The sequence below is a fragment of the Littorina saxatilis genome, linkage group LG6 (assembly GCF_037325665.1).
Source record: "Littorina saxatilis isolate snail1 linkage group LG6, US_GU_Lsax_2.0, whole genome shotgun sequence".
Lineage (NCBI taxonomy): Eukaryota > Metazoa > Mollusca > Gastropoda > Littorinimorpha > Littorinidae > Littorina > Littorina saxatilis.
In genome coordinates, this window is record NC_090250.1 from 26,871,441 (window position 1) to 26,898,728 (window position 27,288).

At 39.7% G+C, this 27,288-nt stretch overlaps 3 protein-coding genes across 6 annotated transcripts in view; 2 read left to right on the forward strand and 1 right to left on the reverse strand.

The window, feature by feature from the left end:
* LOC138968876 (ubiquitin carboxyl-terminal hydrolase 46-like) overlaps positions 1-27,288 on the forward strand; it is a 158,572-nt gene that overhangs the window by 24,983 nt on the left and 106,301 nt on the right. Inside the window, exons 9-10 of one of the 3 annotated variants that reach the window (XR_011456306.1) lie at positions 149-3,149; positions 3,622-4,982. Coding sequence is in view for 1 of the 3 variants with exons in the window: in XM_070341545.1 (XP_070197646.1) it covers positions 149-250 (102 nt within the window). In the remaining 2 variants the exon portion in view is untranslated. Of the gene's footprint in view, positions 1-148; positions 4,983-27,288 lie in introns of those variants that run through there. The other 2 variants (XR_011456307.1, XM_070341545.1) reach the window with 2 other exon arrangements.
* On the reverse strand, positions 5,096-7,741 carry LOC138968878 (signal peptidase complex subunit 3-like). The gene is made up of 5 exons (XM_070341548.1): positions 7,544-7,741; positions 7,205-7,280; positions 6,345-6,419; positions 5,947-6,062; positions 5,096-5,634 (listed from the first exon to the last, which is right to left on the reverse strand). Exons 1-5 carry the CDS (start codon positions 7,684-7,686, stop codon positions 5,505-5,507), a joined length of 540 nt encoding a protein of 179 aa, XP_070197649.1. The 5' UTR covers positions 7,687-7,741; the 3' UTR covers positions 5,096-5,504.
* Positions 7,806-26,950, forward strand: LOC138968870 (lysosomal Pro-X carboxypeptidase-like). 2 transcript variants are annotated; one of them, XM_070341536.1, is made up of 9 exons: positions 7,806-7,998; positions 8,305-8,445; positions 10,804-10,905; positions 14,189-14,370; positions 16,015-16,166; positions 21,082-21,254; positions 22,639-22,800; positions 24,025-24,209; positions 25,146-26,950. In XM_070341536.1, exons 1-9 carry the CDS (start codon positions 7,837-7,839, stop codon positions 25,342-25,344), a joined length of 1,458 nt encoding a protein of 485 aa, XP_070197637.1. In that variant the 5' UTR covers positions 7,806-7,836; the 3' UTR covers positions 25,345-26,950. The 2 variants fall into 2 exon arrangements, with proteins under 2 accessions (XP_070197637.1, XP_070197636.1); XM_070341535.1 differs by lacking the exon at positions 21,082-21,254 and adding an exon at positions 20,064-20,236 and having other exon boundaries at positions 7,808-7,998.

Here is a 27,288-nt window from a genome sequence, read left to right on the forward strand (position 1 = left end):
AAAATAGAAAATTGTAGAACATTTCGTTTTAGACAAGAAACTTTGATTTTAAGTGAGTACTATTTCGTAACAACCCCTGGTTAGATTGTTTGCCCTGAATCTTGTTTGTTTTGGTGTGAAGTTCAGTTTTGGCTTTGTGTTCTTTCAGAAAATTGATGCCAGTCAGATTGAGGAGTTTTATGGGATTCCGTCAGACATGCAGAAAAACTCAGAATCAGGTTACATTCTCTTCTACCAGTCCAGGGAGTGACACAGCTATTTCTTGTGCTCGAATGTGTGTTAGTTCTTGATCCTGTAAATGTGTACAGTTTTGTCACCTGTTTTGTACAGACTGTACTATACATTGAGCGATGTCCCTGCAACTTGTTTCCCTGTGCATATTTGTGTATAGTTACGCCAGGTTATGTGTGTACATACATTGAACTTTGCACGAAAACCACAGGCTACTTTAACTCAGCTGTGTGAGAGAATTTTGGGAGAAGTATAATTGAAAACTTACTGTGATCAGGCCATGTTTCGGTTTTTTTTAATAACTCATTTTTCTAGTTTGAAAAGGAAGTTGAAATCACGAATTTTGTCAAGAGATTAAATTTCCCTCTTTTTTATTTTTACCTTTTATGTTTAAGCTTTTGATAATAATGTTTCTATGTATAAGACCCATCAATAATCTAGGAATTCTATGAAAAATCTTGTTTAGTGATTTGAGAGGTTATTTGTTTTATTTTTGTTTGTTTTCCTCTTTCTTTTCTTCAATGATCATTTTCATCTAAAATGGCTAATACCAGTTGTTTTAGTTACAGTGAATGCATGAATTTCTTACTCCTGCTTGGGATTGAGTGAAAGTCAGATCGCATGGAGAATGAAAGAGATGTGTGTGTAAAAAGAGGAGGGGAAATGTGTGAGTGCTTTCTAGCAAGCCAATTTGTAAGAGCAGCAAATGTTGGCAATTCTTTATTTGAAATCTCAAACATTTATGTAACTGTAAGATCTGACAGAAAAAAACAACCCAGCTGTTAATTACAATGCATGTCCTTAATTACCCATTGAATAGGAACCAAGCGCTGGGTCGGATTGGTTGAATTTGAGATTTATTTGAGATTTCAACCAATCAGAATCTGAATCAGTGATTTGGTCCCAAGCAGGTCTTTTCGCTGCTGCAGGTGAACTTCAGGACTACATGTAAGTCCTTAAATGGCGTTAAAGATGGTTTCATACTTTGCGAAATAAGCTGGTATGTTAGACATCATAATTATATGGACGGTTTTGAGAATTGCCTGCATCACCATATTTAGCTGTTGCTTCGACTGACAATGTGCTTTCTGGTATGTAGATGATGTTCTGGATGGTTTTGTAAAAATAAAGATTGCTTGCAGAAAAGTAAAGAAATGGGTGTGATTGTACATGTATATTGGTGTGAAAATTGTTATTTGTTATATTTTGTGCAACGATGAATAATGAAGACACTTTTTTTTTTTGATTGTTTATTGTAATTATGAATTGAAAGGAAAGAAAAACCTTGTTATCAGCTAGGAGAGAAATATTGTGTTTTCTTGTTAGTGTTTCTTTTGGTCAAGAGAGCTAATCATGATACTTGATTTGAATTGCAATGATTCTAATCTGTTGCTTTGTCTTGTTCTGTTGTGCTTTTGTAATCTACCTTTATAGGAAATCTCCTCAACTGTAATCAAGAGGTTGGTTAGTAAAAATGTTTTAGATTTTCTAGTCTTCTTTTTTCACAACAAAACGATGAGAATGAAAGGTGTTTTCCTTTGCCTGTTTCAATCTCCCTGAAACGTAATTATTTAGAAGACTGCTGTAGCTTTTTTTAGGAGTATGGCAGTGTATTTTTTAGACGAGCAGACGGAAGGACAAATGAAAAACTGAAGTCACATGCATGTGACAAATAGTCACTGCGTGCTTGTTACCTGAATCTTTTAGCTAGTTGTGTTAAGTATCGAATAAGTCATGCAGAGTTTTTGTTGAGTAAAATGGTGGTTAGGAGTCAATGTTTCGGTGGTAAAGTTTGAATACTTTTCTGTGATTCTTTACAAACACAATCTAGGTTTGGTTAAATTAATATATTCATAATCATTTTGTTGTTGTTATGATTATTATCAGTGTAAAAGGAAGGAACAGGAAAGCGGTTCTTGAGGAGGGGGGTATTCAAATGTTTACAGGCTCACTCTGCTGTTTCTGTGAAAATGTCACGTTGTCATGGCAATGGTAAAAAGAACATTTTTCTCTCTCTCACACACACACTTTGTGTTTAGCAGATGAACTGTGAAGTGTTAGCCTAGAATATTTCCTACGGACAACTATTGTTTTTTGTTTGTGTGCACACACTAACTTGCTGGATCATGAATGTAAGAAAAGCATGGACAGTTTCTAGCTGTTTGCTTTTGGCTTTCCACAGTAGTAATTAAACAAAATTTGAGATGTGTGTGCATTTGTAGTGCCAGCTTTTATGCATGTTTTTCTATCAGTTTACACAGTCTTGTGTTAGTTCTCCAGCCTAAGTGTTTCTTACCCATATGATATTCAGAAGGAAATGTATTGCCATGTGCATTACCTTGGTTGATGACATTAGAAATATGTAATGCAAACAAATTGATTGTCAAGAGTTTGTTTGTTGTTATGTGCAATCATGATATTCATCTACAAATAACATGGGTATTATCTTGTTAATCATGTAATACAACAGACTTTCCTCAAAGTTCTGCTCACGTTGTCCTTTATTGTCACAAATATTCATAATTGAATGTTCCATTACCATTAATTCTGGCAGATGCTTTTGATCCCTTTTTGTAATGTATATTGACACGAGGAAAATCATGCAAATTTCTTTTTTCGACACTAATCAGTTTGGTACTTTAAAGAACATAAGTACATGTACTTCAGTAAGGCAGATTTTTATTGAGTTTCTTTTAACAAACCATTTTTGTATTTAGATTTTAATGCATTTTTGTAACTTTCAGTATAACAGGAGAGCGTGATAGGCACGTTCTTCTGACTTTTGTTCTCTTTTCTATTTGAAAGTTTGATTTGTACAGGAATATGCAAGTGATGTGTCAACATTTTGTTCAGCGGTGAGCCGAGTTGTATGTCATAGAAATCTTCTTGCGATTTGCGTGGATCTATGGTTGGTTAAGGTTGCGGTTATGAAATTAAAGGCCCCTCCTGTTTTTGGAACCGCAGGAGCTTTCTAGTTTGCTGTTAGGTAGATTTTTGGTTCCTCTTTCCTGTCATGCTCTCTTTTTCTTCATGAATTCTTTTCTTTTTTCTGCCTTCTTGCTCATTCACCTGTATTTTTTCCAAAAAATCTCTTCTCTTGCCGCTTGTCTCGCGATTCATGTATAGTTTAATCTGTTAGTGTTCTGATGTAAGTCCAGCAGTAGATAGGTTAAGCCTATTTTAACATACTGGAAACTGGTAATCTTCCAGTAGGTATTAATTTAGTTTTACTAAAGCCTGCTGGGACACAAGTAATGGGTTAGTGCATTTGTAAACAGGAATCGCTTGACAAGTGGCCCCCTTCATCCCCCCCTTCCTCGTCCTGATATGGCTCTGCGTAGTCGGCTGGACGTTAAGCAACAAATAAACAAACAAACATGGTTGGTTAAGGTGCGCCTGTTGGCCCAGATCCTCCGACTTCAGCCCTTAGGTTTCTTTCGGGGTTACCCTGCCCTTAGTTCCTGGCTCAATAACCATATCTGGGGGCCGTTCCCCTATCCGCCACCTGGGGACCCGCCGGGTAGAGGATAGTCGCCCCCCTACTGAATTGGAAGTAGTCCCGGGTAGAAATCAAGTCATGATAATCAGAAAAAAAGAGGATTTTTTTAATCTTGTGAGAGATTGGTATTTGTTTATTTGCTTACACGTCACACATCATCAAATCACACAAAAATGCACTCAAAAGGGATTTCTTTCCCATTTTGGCAAGCAAATCATCCAAAATTAAAATGGTTGTGAAGGTGAAAACCACTACACTAATTTTTTTAATGGCTATGTCTGTATATGTGTACCTCAAACCAATAGATACTGTCTAATTTTTGTAACTTTATTGATGATTGCAACAAACCCCATGTGACATATGCGTTGTGCAATTTCAACACTACAAAGGGTTAACACACAAAAAAAGGGTAATATTTAGAAAGGCGTAATGTTCTGTGCAATGTATGCAAGTGACGGGCAACATTTTGGTTCGAAGGTTGAGCGTACGTCTGAAGTTCTCTGTATTGATGATTCGGCTGATGTATATGTATGCCAGTGACGCAGACTGTGTCGTGTTTGTGAACAATTAAAACAAGTGATTTCTTGGTACATTTCCAATTGAGAGTTCCAACAAAACCATTTGAAAATGACGACTCTGTTCTTTCAGAGGTGTCGTCACGTTTGCTACATTATTTGTATGTGTATTTACCGATTACTCTAAGGCCATGTCAGATGCAAAACAGTGTTTTCTTGCAAAACAAACACAAAACAGTGTGACATCCCCCAAACTACGTTTTCAAAAAGACTTTCGTGTTTCCGCTTTGCGTTTTTGAACATGCTCTAAAATCTGAAAACATGTTTTGGTTGTCAGCCAGTGAACGCGGACGATCAACTCACGTGACTCGGTTCCGCCAACCTCAACTCTTGTATTTCTGTGAAAACACGCAGTGCGCTTAATCTGGGCGTTTCGTGTGCGACATCCTCAAAACAGTTGTTTTTCCAATGATTTTAGCAAGAGTATTTTCTGAAAACATTGTGTTTTGCGTCCGACATCGCCTTTAACCATGTCAAGAGTGCAGCCATTATGAAGTACTAATACTGATCAGCCAGAATAGGTAGGCAAAATTGCTGAGTCTTTGATGTGGTTACTGATTGTTGACGTACACTTGCATTTGTTTGCAGGATTGTGATTCAGGAAAAACTGAAATTATGAAGTGGGAAAAGAGTTTTGTGAGAGATTCGATGTGGACGAAATAAAATTGAAGCATTTTCGTTGATGCTGATTGGCCCATGTGTTTTTTGGCTGTGTGGGTGAATAATAAAATGACTGCATATAAGTAGTAATAATGCACTGGGTCCAACATACAGTAAGCACAAGCACATCTCGAGTTCTTTCATTTTTATTCACCCAGAACCACTTCCATCAAGAAAAAATATCATGCTTTCTACAGACATTCCCCAAGCACCAGTATGACAAAACACACACACACGACAAATGCCTTGATGAGATGAAAATGCAAATCATAAATCAAACACTCCTTTGTAAATTACGCATTCAAATTTGATGCTTACAACATACAACTGTAAAATCTTTTAATAACATGTAACAACAGTCTCCCAACAAGTCATTCAACCTCTTGCAATCACAATCAACAACAAAATACTCATTCAGGTACATTTAACAAAACATTCACAAAACAAACAAAAAAGAAAGAACAATGAAAAGACAAAGAAAATTGGACAGAATTTGAAGAAAGAGAAAAAGCACATTTTGATGTTTAGCATCCTAGGCACTAGAATCTTCCGGCAGAGTATTCAGTTGGGAACTGTATGCGGTGACGACCATCTCCCATGACCTTTGGCAGTGTTCCAGCATTGGGGACAACGTTCCATGACAAAGACATTGTCACATTCTCATTTCCCCTGCACACAGAACAGAGCCACACATCATTCTCTAACACATGCTTGCAACCACTTTTAAAGGTAAATATGCTATATATATAATAATTGGAGATATGCTCATTCCAACCCACTGGAAACATTCAATAAAGGCATCCTGCTTCTGCAAACTGAACACACACACATACATGTGTGCCCATACATTGATCTGTGCATTCTTGCCATCACTCAACCACTACCAGTTTCCACTGTCCACCCACCAGTTAGCAGTGACGAATATTTTTACCTAAACTCATTGCATGTTCACATTGCAACCATCACTTGTTTGCAACTTACTTCAGTCCATTTCCATAGTCCCAGAAGTAGTATTTGGTGTTGGCATTCTTCAGGTTCAGGATGGCATTCTCCCCTCGCACAATAATCTTGTCCCACAAGACCACTTGGTTTAGCACCTGTCATAACAATAAATTGCATTCATTAATACTGTGAATCCCAAGAAGTTACTGAATGAGAAAACCTTGCAGCTTATCATAGAATGTTACTTTTGATCAGAAGCAATGGCAATCTGGTTATGTCCTTGTTGAATACTTGACTTTACTGGATTACATGCATGAAGATTGTTATAACTCTTTGGGTTCCTGTGGCACACAATAAATTACAAATACAAAAATGTTCTCATCCTCCACTACCACTATCAAAACAACAACAGGAATCTTTTTACTGTATGGACTCACATTATCGGCTGTCTTGTATTCAGCAGTGAGGTACAGGAAAAGCTGTTTCACATTCCAGTTGAACAAAGGCGTCAAATGTGAACCAGTGAAGGAAAACAACCATTTTACAACATGTGCAGGTTAACATTAACAAACAAACAAAGAAACTAGCAATGTTCCTCAGTTAACATTTTTACATTTGGATTTTTAACATGTGCCCAGATTTATAGGTGCGCATTACCATTTTATAATATATCTGCTCGTGATAATTATAATCTAAAGCCAGTAAGTCTTTCACAGTTTCAGAAAACCAATGGGTCAGAACTTATTCAGCAGGTAGATTGTTAAACTTCAAGTCAGCATAACATCTATGGATCATCAGATTATGTGGTGACCAGTCCAGTCTGTCTCAATTATCAATTTGTAAAATATGCAATATAAAAACTTGTGCGCATGCATGCACAAGTGTATGGGGTTTAAACAATCAAAGTGAGCATAACAAGAAAGGAAAAAATATTGGCGCAGCACACATGTTGAAAGATATCCTGGTACTTACTTCCTATTCTAGCATCAGTAATACTTTTTACATCGAGGTCTGTCGTTTGACATCAGAATTCACGCGTAATCGCCCTTGCCCTTGGTGGACAAATCAGCGACACATGACTCTTTTTGTTGGCACACCTGTCTCTTTTGTCTGCATGGCCAACACTCAAGAATCGCTGCTGAAGTAGGCAAACGACAGACCTCGATAAACTAAGCTGACAACATCCACAGTAACAGATCTAATAGTGAATTACAATTACTGGACTTGACCAGTGTTATCCTATCCCTTATTACATTACATCCTGTTCAACATGGAAGTTAATTTGTACGTAAAGGATATCTGCTGACATGTCAAACACAACAAATCCCAGATCACTGCGTTCCCTGTCTGCTGAATAGTCTGGTACATTTTTCCTGAAACAGAAAGTTACAACAGGTCAGCAGTAGCAGACTAGCCGGTCTGATCAAAATAAGGAAACATCTGCTGTGCAAACAAGTGTGCGTACCCGTGCTTATTAGCCTGAGCACGCTGCCCTGGCGATTATAGCAAATAACGAATATTTTAAACCATCACATTTCAGTCTCTAATTTAATTATGGCATAGTTCTGAGTTAACATCACAACAACACGTCATCTTGCCGAATGGCATATGGGGCTGTTGAATTTGTAACACTCACACGGTCACTTTCGATGTCCCGATGTCGATCTTGCTTTTATGGCTGTTAAATGCAGTTGTGAGAAAACAGCAAAATGTCAATGCAGCCATCACGCTGAGCGTGAAGGCAAATATTGTGTTCAAACGCGAAAGAAACGTGTTCATTTTGATAGTCTGCTTTTCTTCGTTTACCTTCTTACTATCTTAGACTCTTTACACAAAAGAGTTTAACAATTTCTAAAATCATCAGTTATTTCCCCTGCCCAAAACATCACATGACTCCTGTCTCTGCACGTGACTCCACAATTGTTCAAAATGGTGGACGCGTTGAAGTTGCTTGCGCTCTTTCTTGCGCTCGTTTATTTACCCTCTTCTGATGCTTTTAGGTATCGGAAGTTCAGGTCACCGTACAACCCAAAGCTTCGGAATGCCTTGCCCAGCGAGTTCAGTTACAAAACAATGTACATGACCCAGAATGTAAGTATGTCACCGAGTTGCATTCAGGCACAGTTGATTATAAGCACAAAATGACAAATGTCTTGGGACCACCACTGACAATTCCTTTGACAACATTGTATGATATATAGATTATGATACTGATAGGATTTTTACTTTTCATTCAACATTTTCTTATCTGTCTACTTTTATCCCTTTCTTTGTGGTTTTAAGAAGATAAGTTGAGTTTCCACTGTTTAATTGAGACCTATCCCACCACTGTTTACAAATTTATACAGGTGTCTTTTTTGCTTGTCTTTTTTACATTTATTTTTAAAATTTTTTTAGGTGGATCATTTTGGATTTGACAACACCCAGACATATCAGCAGCGCTATCTGGTATCCAATCAATTTTGGAATGACGATGGTGGACCAATTTTCTTCTACACAGGAAATGAAGGGGACATTGCTTGGTTTTGCAACAACACTGTTAGTTTTGCATGATTCCTTTTACATAATTTTGAATCTCCTTTTGAACAATGCTATCAACTTTGTTCTGCCGGTTACTTTTAAACAATACTCTATTCTTTTGAACACACATGTGTTGTAATAATATGATGTTTTATCTTTGACCTTATCTGATGTCATATTATTACAATGTTATTGACTAAATCTGTAACTAAGCCAGGGGCGGATCAGTTGCTTTGTAAGGGGGGGTGCACTTTGAATTGAAAGTGAATGTGATGGGCGCGAAGCGCCCGAATTTGCTAGGGGGGTCCGGGGGCATGCTCCCCCGGAAAAATTTTTGGCCCTAAGAAGCAAAATGGTGCCATCTGGTGCCATTTGAACTTAGAAATGGTCATAGAATCAGCTTTCCAAATTTTTTTATTTTTTATTTTTTGCTGGAGGGGGGGTGCACCCGCACCCTGTGCACCCCCCCTCGTCCGCCCCTGTAAGCGCATAACAGCACAACATATAAAACCTATATTGTAAGTGCATGATGAACTACAGCTTTTGCTACTTAAATGGTTGTGAGGTCTTTTTACATTTAGTCAAGTTTTGACTAAATGTTTTAACATACAGTGGAGTCCAGCTATAACTAACCTGGGTATAACGAAATCCCGCTTTTAACGAACTGCCATTGATTTCCCGGCAGACAGTCTTCTATTTCTTACTTGTTACTTTCCGGCTACAACCAACCTTTTGAACTCATTTGCATAACGAACCCCTCTTATAACAAACACTGCACCGGGGTCAGTGACCGAGTTTAACCTATGGGGCGGTCTCTTTGATGTCTTGAGAAGAAACATGGCCAGGGTAGTACCTAGTACTAGTAGAGCTCTGAAACATGCATTATCACAAGTTGTTTGACTGGTACTCAGGTGGTCTCTTTGATTTTTTTCCTATTTTGATACACTCGAGGAAAAAAGTCGCGTCTTATGACCCGGAAAATACCGTACATGCTTTTACACGACTTTTTAAATTTTACTTCTAAAATTACAGTAAAGTGAACATTTGAACTATGCCTCTCTATGGATTATATTATGAAGCTGTTGAAAACATGCAGAGATTGTACTCTCCAAGGAAAGATCGATGGGACAATCATTTGAAGGTGAGTGGGAAAACTTGTCTTGAGGCCATTTAGGGTTGAAAAGTCTACAGCGAATTACTGATATAACGAACTAAAATGTATCTTCCTTGAGATTCGTTGTACCCGGACTCCACTGTAGAGGGGGAATCGAGACGAGGGTCGTGGTGTATGTGTGTGTGTGTGTGTGTGTCTGTGTGTGTGTGTGTGTAGAGCGATTCAGAGTAAACTACTGGACCGATCTTTATGAAATTTGACATGAGAGTTCCTGGGTATGATATCCCCAGACATTTTTTTCATTTTTTGGATAAATGTCTTTGATGACGTCATATCCGGCTTTTTGTAAAAGTTGAGGCGGCACTGTCACACCCTCATTTTTCAATCAAATTGATATAAATTTTTGTAAAGCAATCTTCGACGAAGCCCGGACTTTGGTATTGCATTTCAGCTTGGTGGCTTAAAAATTAATAAATGAATTTGGTCATTAAAAATCTGAAAATTGTAAATAAATTTTTTTTTTATAAAATGATCCAAAATTACATTCCTCTTATTCTTCATCATTTTCTGATTCCAAAAACATATAAATATGTTATATTCGAATTAAAAACAAGCTCTGAAAATTAAAAATATAAAAATTATGATCAAAATTAAATTTCCGAAATCGATTTAAAAACAATTTCATCTTATTCCTTGTCGGTTCCTGATTCCAAAAACATATAGATATGATATGTTTGGGTTAAAAATATGCTCAGAAAGTTAAAACGAAGAGAGGTACAGAAAAGCGTGCTATGCAGCACAGCGAAACCACTACCGCGCTAAACAGGCTCGTCAGTTTCACTGCGTTTTGCAGGAGCCGCGGACTACGGTCATTGTAAAAAAATGCAGTGCGTTCAGTTTCATTCTGTGAGTTCCACAGCTTGACTAAATGTAGTAATTTTGCCTTACGCGACTTGTTTTCCATTGCTTTTATTTATGTGGTTAAAATTGGTTCTCATGAGACGATGAGCTTTAGACAGAATAAGTGCATGTGATCACATGGTTCTGAAACATAAAGCTGGCCTTCTTCTGAATTCAGATATATATTATTATGTGCAGTTGTGTTTGATGTATACAAGTAGTGCAAGTTTACATTAATTCATTTTTCACAATTTTGTTTTGAATGCTTTTTCCTGAAATCGGAATTTATGTGCAGCTGTGTTAGTGTACACAAGACAAATACATTGATTCATTCTGATTGCCGCTTTACATTTGTTTTTCAGGGTTTCATGTGGGACACAGCCCCTGAGTTCAAGGCACTCTTGGTGTTCGCTGAGCACCGTTACTACGGGGAATCCCTGCCCTACGGAAAAGATTCTTATGCCGTATGGATAGTTTATCTCTTGTGGTCTTGCATGTGTTGTTTTGTTTGTCCTATTCCATGCATGACTGTTTCTCTTGGGCTGTTTCTTTGCCCTGCTCTTTCTTCATATGTCAGCATTTTACTGTTATAGTTTGTCTAATTTTCTGTTTTCTGCCTCTATGTCTTTCTATCGGTCTGTGCATGTCTGATTCTCTCTCTCTCTCTCTGCGTGTCTGTCTCTACTCTTCTGTCTGTCTGTCTGTCTCTCCTTCCATACAACAGTAACCTTCTGTTTCAAACCATCTCTATCAATCCACCCTCATCAAATCTCGAATCAATTGTAGGTTATAGGAACGTTGATTATTGACAAAACAATACGTTACATTTACAAGTACTTACGTCGACCCAGTGGTCATTTAAGTAGACAGACAAACTATTATGATACGAATAATGAACTTATCTTGGAAGCTTGGATGTAACTCGCTTTCAAGATGCCAGTGAGGTAATGATTCACAGGAGATTACAAAAATTGACCTCATCAAATTCCATTTTTATACTCTGCCTATGTAAACCTACATCTTTGTCACCATTTTATCCCAGCGAAGCTGGAGGTATTCCACTGTAACCGACTTGAGAAATTTTCATACCGATAATACATGATAAAGAAGGATTCGTTGTGCCCGATCAGGGGCTACGGTTGGAGATGGAAGTTCACAAAAATTGGGAACATACTAACTAAAATACGGTGGGTGCAATAGGCGCCCCCATTTTTTGAGCAAACGCCACCTAAGGCCGCTTTGGCCGGGTAGAAATTCCGTAGTTTCCAAGTCTATGGATAAAGCTCGCGTAAGAAGATTACGTCACGGTCGAAAGTCTTTGACGTCAATTAATGCATCATGACGTCCTAGGCATGACGTAGTCTTTCTCTCGCGTGGTGTGTGTGTGTGTGTGTTCATTTTGTGCACATGTGTTAGTGTTACTGTGTGTGTGTGTGTGTGTGTGTGTGTGTGTGTGTGTGTGTGTGTGTGTGTGTGTGTGTGTGTGTGTGTGTGTGTGTGTGTGTGTGTGTGTGTGTGTGTGTGTGTGTGTGTGTGTGTGACTTGGGGTGTGTGAATGTGTGTGAGAGAGAGAGAGAGAGAGAGAGAGAGAGAGAGAGAGAGAGAGAGAGAGAGAGAGAGAGAGAGAGAGAGAGATCAAATCAAATCAAATCAAATTTTATTTTACGAGGGTTGTGGCATAAGCAATATAAACGAGCTTCTTTTCAACCAGCCCTCGCCCAGAGAGGGACTATTCTAATCTTAAATACATATATATATATATATATATATACAAACGTAAAACAATTACAAAAGATAAGCATGACAGTAAAAAAAATTTAAAAAATTAAAATAAAAAAAAGGCAGAAAAACTATTCACATGACTATATACACGTTGTAGGCTATACATACATTCTTGCGTTATGAAACACTGATGCTTTATGGACAGATATGATCAATATGAAAATAATCAGAACGAAGTCTTCCATCACTGTGACTTTTCGTAATTTGACATTAAATGTAATGAGAGGTGTTTTTTGAAAGTATTGAGACTTGTTGGGACTCGAACTGATTCCGGGAGAGAATTCCACAAAACGCTGCCAGAATAAGCTAAACTTGATTTAAAGAGATCTATCCGCGGGATGGGGACGTTTAATTTTTGGCTTGGTTTGGCTTTAAATTTTGTAATGAAAGCACTCGGTGCATGGCCGGAAAGGATTTTGTGAAGGAGCACACCTTTATTTGATTTAAATCTTTCTTTTAAGGGCAAAATCTTAAGTTTTTTATAATCGTCCAAAACAAGACTGGATTGTTTTAATATAACTGATTTTAGTGCTTGTCTGTGTAGACTATACAGTGGTTTTAAAATGTTTGCACTGGCTGAGTCCCAGATGGTCGAACAATAATCCGTGATGGTTTGTATGTATGCATTATAAAATAATAACCTTGAGTGTGGATCAAGAAAGTGCTTTATTCTGTTCAACATATATATTTTCCTCGACATGGTTTTACACAACGATCTAACATGATGGGTCCAAGATAAATTATTATCGATATTTACTCCCAAAACTTTGTGATCTCCTATTTCCGCTATTGCATGGTTGCCAATTAATAAGGAATGAGGATTATTCTTGATGTTTTGTCTTTTTTGCCTTGTTCAGTTGTAATTAACATGTATTTGGTCTTTTGGGGGTGAAGACTCATGTGGTTATATTCCGTCCAATTAATGAGATCATCTACACTGTTCTGCAATGATAAATAAACTTTGTCTAATTTTTTATCAGAACTGTGTATGGTCGTATCATCAGCAAATAGTTCACAATCATCATTTACACTAAAAGGAAGATCATTAATATACAGAGAGAAAAGAAGTGGCCCAAGGACAGAACCCTGGGGGACTCCATATAACACCGGTCTTTTACTTGACAAAGTGGAATTCACGCAGACGGATTGCTCTCGTTCGGCTAAGAAAGATGAGAGGAGGCATAGGGTTTGGGGTGACAATCTATACTCAGCTAATTTTCTTAAAAGTAACTCATGATTAATGACGTCGAATGCTTTTGCAAAATCGACGAGAGAGAGACAGAGAGAGAGACAGAGAGAGAGACAGAGAGATGATGATGGAACTTTATTTTTCAAGGATAGAGGTTTAAGGCGACGCCTTTTCTTACAACCGGTCCTCACTTCTAATACAAATGTCTAATAGATGATAAACAAGTAAAGCAACATGACAAATAAACAAATTAAATGAACGACCCAGCAAACAATCAACAAGTAAGCAAACAAGCAAATAAACACAAACAACAAAGTAAGCAACATACAAATCAAAAGCGAAACATGCAACATGTTAATTGAGGTTACACATGCAAAGTGATCGACGGTAAAATTCACACAATACCAACATTTACACTAATGCTTACAATGATTATATGGTGTAAATGATGATGATGATAATTGATGATGATAATGATGATGATGTTGATGATGTTGATGATGATGATGGAAAATCGCAACATAGATTCCACATAATACATGTAATAAAGAACATATTTTTGTAATTCATAAAGAGAGAGAGAGAGAGAGAGAGAGAGAGAGAGAGAGAGAGAGAGAGAGAGAGAGAGAGAGAGAGAGAGAGAGAGAGAGAGAGAGAGAGAGAGAGAGAGAGAGAGAGAGAGAGAGAGAGAGAGAGAGAGAGAGAGAATTTGTCCTTCGCTGGGGGTATGCAGTGCCTTGGCATTGGACTTCTACTTAATTGTGTGTGTATTTCAGAACAACACAATGCTGAACTATCTGACAGCGGAGCAGGCGATGGCAGACTTTGCAGAGCTGATCAAGTTCATCAAGCAGACTGTGCCAGGGGCGGCAAAGAGCCAAGTGATCACCATGGGTGGCTCCTACGGGGGTATGCTGTCTGCCTGGATGAGACTCAAGTATCCCAATTTGGTTCTCGGGTAAGATGACTGTGATTTTTGTAAACTCTTTTTATACGTGAGAGAGACACTCGTGAGATAATAATCGTTCAAATCACACGTGAGTATATCATGTAAATGAGGTCATGTCAGGCAAGTCTGGCAGGGACCTGTTTTTCCACTGCTTATGATGCCAAAGTCACTGAGACAAACGTCATTATAGAAGAAAAAAATTGCGCTCGCTAATTACCCTCGATGAATTTTTAGAACTAACACTTTCAGAGTGACGTTTCTTTACTTTGACGTAATAGATTGCACGAGGCTTTAGAAGAGATCGAGGTTCTAAAACAAGCGTCTTCAATTTAGCAGGACATTTTCAGTAAAATACACGTAAGTACAGTATGTAGGATAAACAGAATATGTAGTACAGCTGATGGGGTCTATGTCGACCAAAAGAGTGGGATTCCCTGTAGGTGGAATCCCTGTATACAGGGAATCCCACAGGGTGGAGTTCTTCAATAAAACTTGCAAACCATACTCGAATTTCTAAGAAATATCGAAAAAGATCGATAAACATCAAATTCTACCGATGTTGCTAAGCATCACGTGACTTTCAGCGATATTAGCGAAACTGTACAGGAACTACGACCTGTGGTATTCCCTGTATACAGGAACTCCACCTACAGGAACTCTACCTACAGGGAATCCCACTCTTTTGGTCGACATAGACCCCATCAGCTGTACTACATGGCTTGCTGTTTCGTACCAGATTTACACTCGTTGCTTTTCAAATAGTGAACAGCTTGCTTTCGCTCGCAGTTCAATGTTTAAATAACCAACTTGTATAAATCTGGTATGACACAGCAAGCCGTGTAGTATTCTCTATTTCTCTTGTGAAATACAGTGGAACCCCCCTTTTAAGACCTCAAACATTCTGAGAAAATCAGGACTTAAAGTTAAATAGGAGGGATTCTTAAAATGGGGGTAAATTTACAGAGGTAGTGAACAGAAAATCTGAAAAAAGGGTCTTAAAAGGGAGGGAGTATTACATTGGGGTGTCTTAAAATGGGGGTTCCACTGTACTGAAAATTGTTCTAAATTAGCTGAGCAAGATTCCTTTGCTCTGTAAAAACGTTTAAGCTATTCTCTGTAAGAGTGACGGGGAGGAGAGTCTGGCTGTTGGTCAGCCTGTCTGTACATCCATCTGTATATCTGTTTGTGTTTTAACCCACACCGTCAACCTCTTGTCAGAAGGCATGTCATCAGTTCTGTATCTTCTGAGTATAGGTTTAAAAAACAAAGGGAATTAAGTCAGCACTCTAAATGTTTACAACCTGTGCAATAGAGTAAGTGAGAGTTATGCGAAACCAGTCTCCTGGTACCTGAGAGAATAACAAGCATTGAAATGAACAAGCGACTTTCATCCTCAAAAAAACATTGTAAAAAAGAGTTAGGTTTACATAGCTATTTCAGTACGTGGACGAAGAGGCTAAAGGGAGATAACATATTTTAACCAACACCAATGTCAACCTCGTGTAAGAAGATTAGTGTTAGTTCTGTACCTTTGAAATAAAGTATCCTTGCTGCTGATGGTGGTGGTGGTGGTGGTGATGGTGATGGTTGATGATGACGACGATGATGATTACGATTATGATACACGTATTCGTCTTTCAATGCCCATTCCAGTTCTTTAGCAGCCTCAGCCCCAATATGGCAGTTTGAAGGACTGGCTCCGTGTGGAAGCTTTTATGAAGTTGTGCAGAGAACATTCCAGACTGGGTCCCAGCAGTGTGTGGACAATATTGCATACTCCTGGGGCGCTATGACATCTCTTTGGCGTGAGTTGCTTGCATTTCAAAGAAGATGAAGTTTTTATGTATGCTAAGATGTATATTTTCAATTCATTGTGCCACTTACTGTGAAAATGCAAATGCTGTTAATTACAATAAAACCAACAATTTTGAAAGTACATGTATATAACTCTGAGACCAAAGTCGGGTTTTTTTTTTTAATGAATGTGTTGTTGTCGCTGGCAACAAAGTTCTTAGTATGCTGAAATTCTGAGGACCTAGATACAGTGGAACCCTCTTTTAAGACCAACAATCTGAGATAATCAGGTCCTAAAAAAGAGGGAGTCTTAAAATAGGGGTAATTAACAGAGGTTAAGAATTCATCCTACTATAAATATTTTTGAAAAAAATAATTGGAAAGTGGCAAAATGATTTGGAGCTTCATTATAAATTTCCTTTCAGCGTGGGACCAGCTCTCGTCAAGGCCTGCAGAACCAGGTCTTAGGTTTTGCTGACATTTCAAGTAATAATGGAAGGCTAACTTGAAGCGGAAAGCTTGTTAATTGGTGCGTTCACCACAAGAGATCTTTTTTTATTTTCACATCATCAGAGCGCTGGCTGCCTCAGCTCCTGTATGGCAGTTCCCAGGGTTGGCCGATTGCGGCTCTTTTTATGTAACTGCATCTAACGCTTACTACGATGTGTCGAAAACATGCGGAGACAACCTTCGCCTCGGCTGGTATACATTTGCAGCCATAGGCATGGGTGCAGGTCAGAGTTCAAATGTTCTCCTGCTCTTGCTGTTCCACAACCACATCCAACCCAACTTGCTTCTCACCCTGAGAGCAGATGTGCAAGTACAGTGGAACCTCCCTTTTAAGATTTCCACAAATCTGAGAAAATCAGGTCTTAAAAAGGAGGGAGTCTTAAAATGGGGGTAATTTTACTGAGGTTATGAACAGAAAGTCTGAGAAAATCGGGTCTTAAAAAGGAGGGAGTCTTAAAATGGGGGTCTTCTTCTTCTTCTTCTTTTGCGTTTGTGGGCTGAAACTCCCATGTACACTCGTGTTTTTTGCATTTAGGCATCCATACGCCGTTTTCGGAGGAAGCATGCTGGGTATTTTCGTGTTTCTATAACCCACCGAACTCTGACATGGATTACAGGATCTTTTTCGTGCGCACTTGGTCTTGTGCTTGCGTGAACACACGGGGGTGTTCGGACACCGAGGAGAGTCTGCACACAAAGTTGACTGAGAAATAAATCTCTCGCCGAATGTGGGGACGAACTCACACGGACAGCGGCCAACTGGATACAAATCCAGCGTGCTACCGACTGAGCTACATCCCCGCCAAAATGGGGGTCATTTTACAGAGGTTATGAACAGAAAGTCTGAGAAAATCGGGTCTTAAAAAGGAGGGAGTCTTAAAATGGGTGTCATTTTACACAGGTTATGAACAGAAAGTCTGAGAAAACAAGGTCTTAAAAAGGAGGGAGTCTTAAAATGGGGGTCATTTTACAGAGGTTATGAACAGAAAGTCTGAAAAAACAAGGTCTTAAAAAGGAAGGAGTCTTAAAATGGGGGTCATTTTACAGAGGTTAAGAACAGAAAGTCTGAGAAAACAAGGTCTTAAAAAGGTTCAATCTGTTGATCCAGGTTTGAGATTCTATTCACATGTTACTATTGTTAGTGGTGTGTTTTTAGTGGTTGTAATTTGGTTTGTAATGCCTGAAGAATAAGGCAGCCAATCTAGGATGTGTAGAAATTAATGCAAGCTTATCCTTGTAGGGTTTACACAAGCTGAATTTCCTTGCTGAAAAAGACCAGATTGCCAGCTATCTGCACGAAGCAAACTGCTGTGGGGTGTGCTTATAGGGCCAGTATATATATTGTAGACTTGATCAGCTGCATGCCCTTTTAATTTGTATTGTGGCTTATCCCTCACTTCCATTCCAGCTTTACACAGTCTCTTCACCTGCACCATTGTCCTTTTTTTCCACTGTACTTTTTCTGAGAATTTGAGTTGTTGGAGTACCCACCTTTTGCTTTATTTCTTCTTTTTTTTCTTCTTTTTTTTTGGTGGTTGGGGGTGCTTTATTGTTTGGTTTCCTGGTTGTTTTTGTAAGTTTCGTTGTTGTTTTGGGCTTTGCCTTAAGGGTTTTGGGTTGCTTGGCTTGGTTGTGGTGTTTTATAAACAAAATTCCAGGAAGCATTTCTGTTTCAGTTTGTTTGTTTTTGTTTGTTCGTTCATGGGCTGAAACTCCCACGGCTTTTACGTGTATGACCGTTTTTACCCCGCCATTTAGGCAGCCATACGCCGCTTTCGGAGGAAGCATGCTGGGTATTTTCGTGTTTCTATAACCCACCGAACTCTGACATGGATTACAGGATCTTTTTCGTGAGCACTTGGTCTTGTGCTTGCGTGTACACACGGGGGTGTTCGGACACCGAGGAGAGTCTGCACACAAAGTTGACTCTGAGAAATAAATCTCTCGCCGAACGTGGGGACGAACTCACGCGGACAGCGGCCAACTGGATACAAATCCAGCGCGCTACCGACTGAGCTACATCCCCGCCCTCTGTTTCAGTAATCGGTACTATTTCAATTTCTTTGCAATTTATGCTCTTTTTGTGCTTTCCTTTTCTTTTCCTTTCTGTCTCTGAATTAATATGACGAATACAATCTTTTCACTTCAGTTAAGCATTAAGTCGCTCTTAAAGCAAATCTTATTTTGGAAAAACATTACTGTACGTGTAACTAAATTTATTTTAAATAATTTGTTTAAGTATTTGACAAACTTGTCAGAAATTAGAATTGAGTGCTTCAAGATAAAGACTTGTTTGATTTTCTATTTCAGTATTTGGTATCAAAATGACTTATTCTATGTGGACTTTAGGTTACGCAATGTGATTGGGGAGGATATTATAAGAATTTTAATTTGAACCATTGCATGTACAGTATCCTAAAATTAAAAATATGAAGAAAATTGTTTCATCAACAAAATAACTTTGTTTTGAGTTGTTTTTTCATTGATATTGGGTTTGAAAAAACAGATATGGGTTTACCATTTTTAATGAAAAAGAATTGTTAGCAGGCAAAGTTTAAGTTCAATTGTGTGTAGGTGGAAATGTTCATCTTTTAAATTTTAAACATTTATTCTTTGCTTACTAAGCATAATCTGCATGACTAGCTGCTTTTAGATATGTACACTTATATCAAAAGTTCTTTTCTTATTCTCTTTCATGTTAACCTTGGTTTGCGTGTTTGTCGTTCAGTTGGTGGTATGGATTTTATCAGCAAGGCTTTCAGCTTATGTGATCCCATAAACAATAAATACGGCCTCAAGGACCTGACGGATTGGGTCCACAACATTTACGTTAACCTTGCTGTCGTGAACTATCCTTACCCAGCATCCTTTCTGGAGCCACTGCCCGCATGGCCGGTCAAGGTACGCTGGGTGCATTTGGTACTGTACTTTGGGGGCTACAAGGTGCTTCATATACACAGTCTAAAAAACAAGATGACTGTTGGTGAGACAAATAATGTTGAAAAACTGTACTCGCCAAGACAGCACAAGTACAAACGTCAACATTTTTGACTAGGGAGGCTTCTTCAGGACACAAATAAAAAGTAAATCCAGAAGCAAACGTATTATACAAAGCACAACTCACGCTTGTGTGTGCGTGTGTTTTTGTGTGCTTGTATGCATAAAAATGAGAACAATCTATGGGATAGGTGTTGCTGATGATGTATTAGGCACAAGCAGAACAAAGGAAAGACTGGAACAGTGAACTGGTCATAACGAGACTAAATGAACATCCCTAAGCACTTTTTGAAAACAAAAAACAAAGATGCATTAGTCAAAATTCAGTATGAAAATTGTACCTTATAGTCCCGGAATTACAGAAGTTTGGTCTACAGATGTTTAATTGTTTCTAATTTCAGCCGTAGAATTGGATTTTCTGACCAAGACGTTCGACTTTTGTAAGCCAATAGAGAGTAAGGATGACTTGTCGAACCTGTTGGATTGGCTGGCCGGAGTCTATGGTAACATGGCCATGGTAGACTATCCCTACCCTGCATCCTTTCTCGAGCCGTTACCTGCGTGGCCGGTTAAGGTAGGAACCCCTCCACCTCCCCTACCTTCTTTTCTCAGCCTCAAAACACTTTCTGTTTTGGACCACAACCACCTGCATTAGTGTCCAAGTTGAAGCTGTGTTTGCAGGTATGTCTGCTTTTTTTTTACTGACACTAGTCGTGAGTTTGACACCAGCACTCTTTGCCTTGTGTGGACCTGTAGAGGGTAAGTACATGCATTGGCTTTGCTTCCCCTCTTTTCACCTTGCACAGCTGGTGATCTGGCATCTTTACTTAGGGAAAGGCACTATGGCTTGTGCAGTGCCAGAGAGGATAAGTATGCTTTGTTCAGTTTATTGTAGTGTGAAATCTCCTTGCTGTTAATTTCTGATGAAACAGTTAAAGTCCAATGTGAGTGGACTATCACAACAAGTAGATTGGACATTACAAATCTATTAATGGTTTTTGGTTAAAAGATTTGTTTAATACGGCTCTACCTGCTATGAGCAGAAAATCTGAGAAAGCAGGGTCTTATAGGTCCAAATGTCCTGGCTATTTCTGCCGGTCTTCCTACTTTGCAGAAATAGCCAGGACATTTGGACCTATAAGACCCTGCTTTATCAGATTTTCTGCTGATAACGTCTGTCAATATACCCCAGACTCCCCCTCTTCTTACACCAGATTTTCTGCTGATAACGTCTGTCAATATACCCCAGACTCCCCCTCTTCTTACACCAGATTTTCTGCTGATAACGTCTGTCAATATACCCCAGACTCCCCCTCTTCTTACACCAGATTTTCTCCCATTTCTGGAGGTCTTAACAGGAGGTTCCACTGTGAGTATTTTCCTGATTCCCTCTTGTCACCTTGCTTCTTTCGTATTCAGCTGGGGATCTGCAGTTTCTTGGAGAGACATTCAAGTTATGCAAGCCTATAGAGGATAAATATGCCTTGTCGGACCTGCTGGATTGGTTGGTGGAAGTTTTGGGTAATATCGCAATGGTGGACTATCCATATCCAGCTTCTTTCCTGGAGCCACTGCCTGCGTGGCCTGCAAAGGTTTGTGCATTAAATTCTTCTTAAAGCGGTGTGTTATGAATTATGCATGAATTATTAAAAAAAAAGAAAAACAACATCAACAAAGTCTGTTTTCTTTTTGCTCCCAAAATATTCCTAGTGTGACAAGGTGACGCTGTAGTCTCCCTTAACAGCAGGCTCTGCAGAGTTGTCTGCCGGCGAAGAGCGCGAGCTATTCATAGTAGCTTCACGTTTCTTCTACGTCACCGGCTAGACTGACATGTCAATTGTAGAGTTCTGTTTGAGATGGGATCTGGCTGCTGCGGTCTCCTTGTATGTTCTTGGAAATTTACCTCTGGGCCTTGTTAACAAAGAATTCAGCTGATGGATACTGTGAAGGGTAGGTTTTGTTTTGTTTTCTACACTTACTGCAGAGGGGGCCTGGTAGCTCAGTTGGTAGAGCACATGGACTTGTGATCCGCGTGTCACAGGTTCGAATCCGGGCCGGAACTGACACGGGTCAACTTTATGTGCAGACTCAGATACGTTCCACCCCCATGTAACCACTGTTGCACATAACAGTGTAGATGGGTGATTACACCTCAACACACACACCTGGGTAGCGCGACTCTGTTGCTGCTAGCTTTTCACTGGGAGGAAGTGACCTGCATTTCCCAGCAATGGGACAATAAAGTAATGAAAGTGGAAAAAATGAAATGAAAAAAGTAGGCATTTAGGCTGCAACGCTCTCACTCTGGTTGGGGCCATTGTGGTCAGTGTCCATGTGGCCAGCGAAGGTATGTTTAATTGCTTTTTTGTGCTGGAGGTTTGGGACTGGACTTTTTCACAAACTAGCTGTTCCGGTAATGTTAACGTGTAACAAATTTAAGAAGTATGCATTATTCCTTGATCAGTTGTATGGGATAGCCGATACAGGTTTGTTGTGCAAGGTAATCTTGGTTCGTCAAATGCTTCTGTCCGGTTTCATTCTAGAGTCTACTGGTTGTAAGATGCTGGGGTCCATTTGTATGTTGTAGTTTTGTTAAAAGGAGGGTGGGGTGGGTTCTTTAAAACTGTTCACAGTGAAAGTATTATGTAAAGCCTTGTGGACCTTGTTTCTGGATTTGTGTGCATGCAATTCATAATTCTCATAAAACAATGACCAGTACTGTAAACTGTAAAGTTTCTCTTAAAACTCTCCAGATGACCCAGTATGTCTGACTGTGTGATCTGAATTATGTCTGTACTGATGTTATTTTACCTGTGAAAATTAAATCAACATTTAAGTGCCAAATATGACTGACTGAAAGTGTTGCGCCTTTATACACACACGCCTTTATGCATTCCTTTGTAATTTGTTTTTTATCATTCGAGTTCCATCACAATGCAAAGGACCTTAATATTAAGTTCTCGGGTATTTCTGCAGGAATTTTGCAAGCACCTGTCTGAACCTCTGAAAGACAAAGCACTGATCGCGGCGGTGGCAGAGGGAGTGAAGATGTACTTCAACTATACTGGGCAAGCCTCATGCATCAACATGTCTGAGGAGGCCACAGGAAACCTGGGCGACCAGGGCTGGGGCTATCAGGTGAGAAATTATGTATGTATGGAAGGAGATCGAGACAGACAACCAGACAGAAGAGTAGAGACAGACACGTAGACTGAGACTGTCAGAGAGAGAATGGGACTGATAGAAAGACATAATATAGGCAGAGAACAGAAATAGAGAAATGTTGTAGACAGACAATGGTACCTAGACTGAGGCGCACGAAGCAAAACTGGGTGCCACCCAAATGGGTGGTATGCAGTTGGGGATCAGATTGGCTGAACTTTCAACCAGTCAGACGCCACGGCTTGTTCCCATCTAGCTGGGTAGAACCCAGTTTCCTTTCGTGCACCTCAACCCGGGTACCTCAGTTTTAGGCTCCCCCCCTCCTTGTTTTCTCAGTTTTCATGTTCATAACCTCTGTAAAATTACCTCCATTTAATTGACTACCTCCATTTGACTTCCTTTTCTAGAAGTATTTTTCCTTTATTGTTTAGGTCTAAAGGAATGCATGAGCCTCTGACTCTGTTTAACCGGGCAGCAGAAGCGGTGTAACGGGGTGTGGCTACTGTTATCCCTATGACCTTTCTCTCAGACAGAAGTGAAGACCAGCGTTCCCGTTGAACTAAAAACAACTGCTGCCTCTCCCTGTCACCCCATACACCTTGTTATAACTGGGTACCCTACTGCAGTGAACCCCTTCTTTTAAGACATAAAAAGGCAAGAAAATCAGGTCTTGAAAAGGAAGGAGTCTTAAAATGTGGGTCAATTTACAGAGGTTAATATGAGAGAGTCTTCAATCGGGGGGGTCTCAAAAGGGGACTTGCACTGCACATTGTAGGTCATCTTCTTCTTCTTCTTCTTCTGCGTTCGTGGGCTGAAACTCCCACGTACACTCGTGTTTTTTGCACGAGTGGAATTTTACGTGTATGACCGTTTTTTTTACCTCGTCATTTAGGCAGCCATACGCCGTTTTCGGAGGAAGCATGCTGGGTATTTTTGTGTTTCTATAACCCACCGAACTCTGACATGGATTACAGGATTTTTTCGTGCGCACTTGGTCTTGTGCTTGCGTGTACACACGGGGGTGTTCGGACACCGAGGAGAGTCGGCACACAAAGTTGACTCTGAGAAATAAATCTCTCTCCGAACGTGGGGACGAACTCACGCTGACAGCGTCCAACTGGATACAAATCCAGCGCGCTACCGACTGAGCTACATCCCCGCCGGTAGGTGATCAATAAATGTCTGTGTTTTTTCTTCCAGGCGTGTACAGAAATGGTGATGCCCATGTGTTCCAACAACACCAACATGTTCTACAACATTGACTGGGACTTCAGCTCTTACGCAGCGACCTGCAAGTACGAGCACGGAGTCATGCCCAGGGAGAACTGGATCTCTCTCAACTACTGGGGCAAAGACATCAAGGCGGCCTCCAATATTATTTTCAGGTGAGAAAGGAAAACGTATTTAAATTAAAATTTTCAATGTGTAAATGTTAGCATTTTTCTTACTGTACAAATAGGTCTTGCAAGAGACTTAATAGTTTCTGTAAATGTTGTTCCAAGTCCAACTTGTGTATGTCAACGGCAGGAGCAATAGCTTAGTGGATAAGACATTGACTGCTATGTGGAAGGTTCGGGGTTTGAATCAAGGCCGCGTCTGGTGGATTATGGGAGAAAACATTTCCGGTCTAGCTCCCAGGTATATTTATGAACAGACCTGCTAGCGCCTTATCCCACTTCATGTGTATACGCAAGCACAAGACCAAGTATGCACGTAAAAAAGATCCTGTAATCCAAGAGTTTGGTGATTTATAGAAACATAAAAATACCCAGCATGCATTTACCAAAATGAGATTGTGGATACCCAAATGGCAGGGGGGGGGGGGGGGGGGGGGGGGGGGGGGGGAAACGGTCATACACTCAAAAACCCACTTGTGCAAAACCACAAGTATATGTGGGAGTTACAGCCCATGGACACAGAAGAATAAGAAGTGTCCAGTCATGACAGGCACACTTTGGTCAAGACAATGGACAAAGGGACTACAGAACGTGTCCTTTTGTAGGTGTCCTCTCATCAAAGGGGCATCACATGGCCGGTTCTACTGTACCACTGTTTCCTTGGTTTAAACGGTATTTTATTCAGATACAAGTTTACAAAGCCATGGAGTGTATGATATAATAAAGGAGCACAACAAGATAAACTTATGAGTGTGCTCTTAGAGACAAAAGAATAAAGTGGCAGACAATATTATAAGTTCATAATTCAAACCAATCAAAACAACAGCAATAAGAATTATGACAACAAAAATTCAACAACAACAACAGCACAGAAGCACGAAAAATGGAGATTAGTCTATCAACCACTCTTTCCTTCCATTTCAGCAACGGCCTGCTTGACCCCTGGTCAGGGGGCGGTGTTCTGGAATCGCTGTCTCCCTCCCTGGTGGCCATTCAGATCCCCAGCGGTGCCCACCACCTTGACCTGCGAGGCAAGAACCCAGGCGACCCGGCCGATGTTATCGCCGCTCGCCAGCAAGAGAAGAACATCATGAAAAACTGGCTGTACGGACCTGGCCGTTAGGCTTTCATTTGGCTCACTGAAGACAGAATGTGGCTGCCTGATGAGTTTTTGTTTTTTGGGTTATGTTCTTGCTCTTTAGACAGAACATTGGTGCTGGTGTAATGAACAAATCACACAAAAGTATTCAGAGAGAAGAAAAAATGAAATGAAAGTTAACAGCAGGTTTGCGTTTCCACAATTATTATTACTGAATGGTGAAGATAAGCCTTAAAGACTCACAATGTTGTTTGACTTAAATTCTCATTGACGGTGATTTTTGATTGATTGATACTCCACATTGTGTGCCATCTCATTTGCACATTTATGCTCAATACAGGGTAAAATTGAGTTTTTGATACAGCTGATTGGCGGGGATGTAGCTCAGTCGGTAGCGCGCTGGATTTGTATCCAGTTGGCCGCTGTCAGCGTGAGTTCGTCCCCACGTTCGGCGAGATATTTATTTCTCAGAGTCAACTTTGTGTGCAGACTCTCCTCGGTGTCCGAACACCCCCGTGTGTACACGCAAGCACAAGACCAAGTGCGCACGAAAAAGATCCTGTAATCCATGTCAGAGTTCGGTGGGTTATAGAAACACGAAAATACCCAGCATGCTTCCTCCAAAAACGGCGTATGGCTGCCTAAATGGCGGGGTAAAAACGTTCATACACGTAGAATTCCATTCGTGCAAAAAACACGAGTGTACATGGGAGTTTCAGCCCACGAACGCAGAAGAAGAAGATACAGCTGATTAAACAATTGTAATACGGTCAAACTTGTCAATAAAGACAACCCTCGCGATATCGCGACCGACTAAAATTGGTTGTTATGGACAGGTGTTCGCTATGGAAAAGAGAATTATATTGAAGAAACACTCGTCTGCGATCCATCAGAGTGGTCGTTGTGGGCAGGTGGTCGCAAGAGCAGGTTCGACTGTATCAGTTTATGTTCAATACAGGGTGTACATTTGTACTTAATTCAGCTGTTGATATTGTAAAAAAAATCAGAGAAAATAATAAGCCAAATAAGTTAGTCAGTCAGTCAGTTGATTCTTCTTGTCAGTGATGATGTAACGTTACTAACGAGAAAGAACCTTGAGGTTGGTAACTTGACAATGTTAAGTACCATGTGTACTTGTACAGTACTAGTAAAGGCGTTTGATTGCTTTTATTAGTGTAGATGGACAGATGGACCTTACTATGGTCGTGTACAAGTCAGTCGCCAGTTGGACAAAACGGGAGTGATTTTCCTGGATGTTAAGAGAAGATTTCCGTTCACATATTTGTACAGCATTGCGGCAAGTAATCATACACAGAAATGTAACAGTGCGTGCTATGCTCTAAAACAGACGCTGCTGTTTGATGGGATCAAGACTCAGCAACACTTTTATACATTCCAGTGAAATTATCATACAGATACTTGCTCATTGTAATCACTATTTGATAAAGTTTTAGACAAATTGTTTCTTGGTTTGCGGTCTGTTTGTTTTTGGGGGTGGGTTGCTAAGCTAAGTGAATAAAGTTTGACTTTAAAAAGCGTTCTCAGGAAAAAAAGTTGATTCAGAGTCTCCACCGTTTTTTGTGTTTTCTTGTTCGATATATTGTGCATTAATTACATTTTTGAACCTCTTGATTTGTGTTTACGCAGTTGCTTTTTTATAACCCATTACAAACAAGCAAACAAACAAATAAACAAACACACACGAAAACAGTGACTGTTCAACAACAACAACAACAACAACAACAGAACGAAAAAAAGTACCTTAAAATGGGCGTTGCGCCTTTTACAACAAAGCGCCTTGTAGTCTCGAAAATATGGTAAACACATGTATGAGAGAGAGATAGAAAGAGAGAAAGAGACAAACTTACAGAAAGTGAGAGTCGCAGAGGGTGTGTGTCTGTTAAAATGTAGACACGCAGTGCTAGCAAACGCATCATTTGTTCAAACCCACAACTTCACTCAAACAAA

Excerpts from the sequence above, each read along its gene's own strand:
- LOC138968870 (XM_070341536.1), top strand. The coding sequence starts at position 7,837 with ATGGTGGACGCGTTGAAGTTGCTTGCGCTCTTTCTTGCGCTCGTTTAT. Across the intron at positions 16,167-21,081 it reads CGCTATGACATCTCTTTGGC|CTGGGGATCTGCAGTTTCTT; the intron begins GTGAGTTGCTTG and ends TTTCGTATTCAG. Across the intron at positions 24,210-25,145 it reads GCCTCCAATATTATTTTCAG|CAACGGCCTGCTTGACCCCT; the intron begins GTGAGAAAGGAA and ends CTTCCATTTCAG.
- LOC138968878 (XM_070341548.1), bottom strand. The coding sequence starts at position 7,686 with ATGAACACGTTTCTTTCGCGTTTGAACACAATATTTGCCTTCACGCTC. Across the intron at positions 6,420-7,204 it reads TGTTTGACATGTCAGCAGAT|TTGACGCCTTTGTTCAACTG; the intron begins ATCCTTTACGTA and ends ACTGGTTCACAT. Across the intron at positions 6,063-6,344 it reads AATACAAGACAGCCGATAAT|GTGCTAAACCAAGTGGTCTT; the intron begins GTGAGTCCATAC and ends TTGTTATGACAG.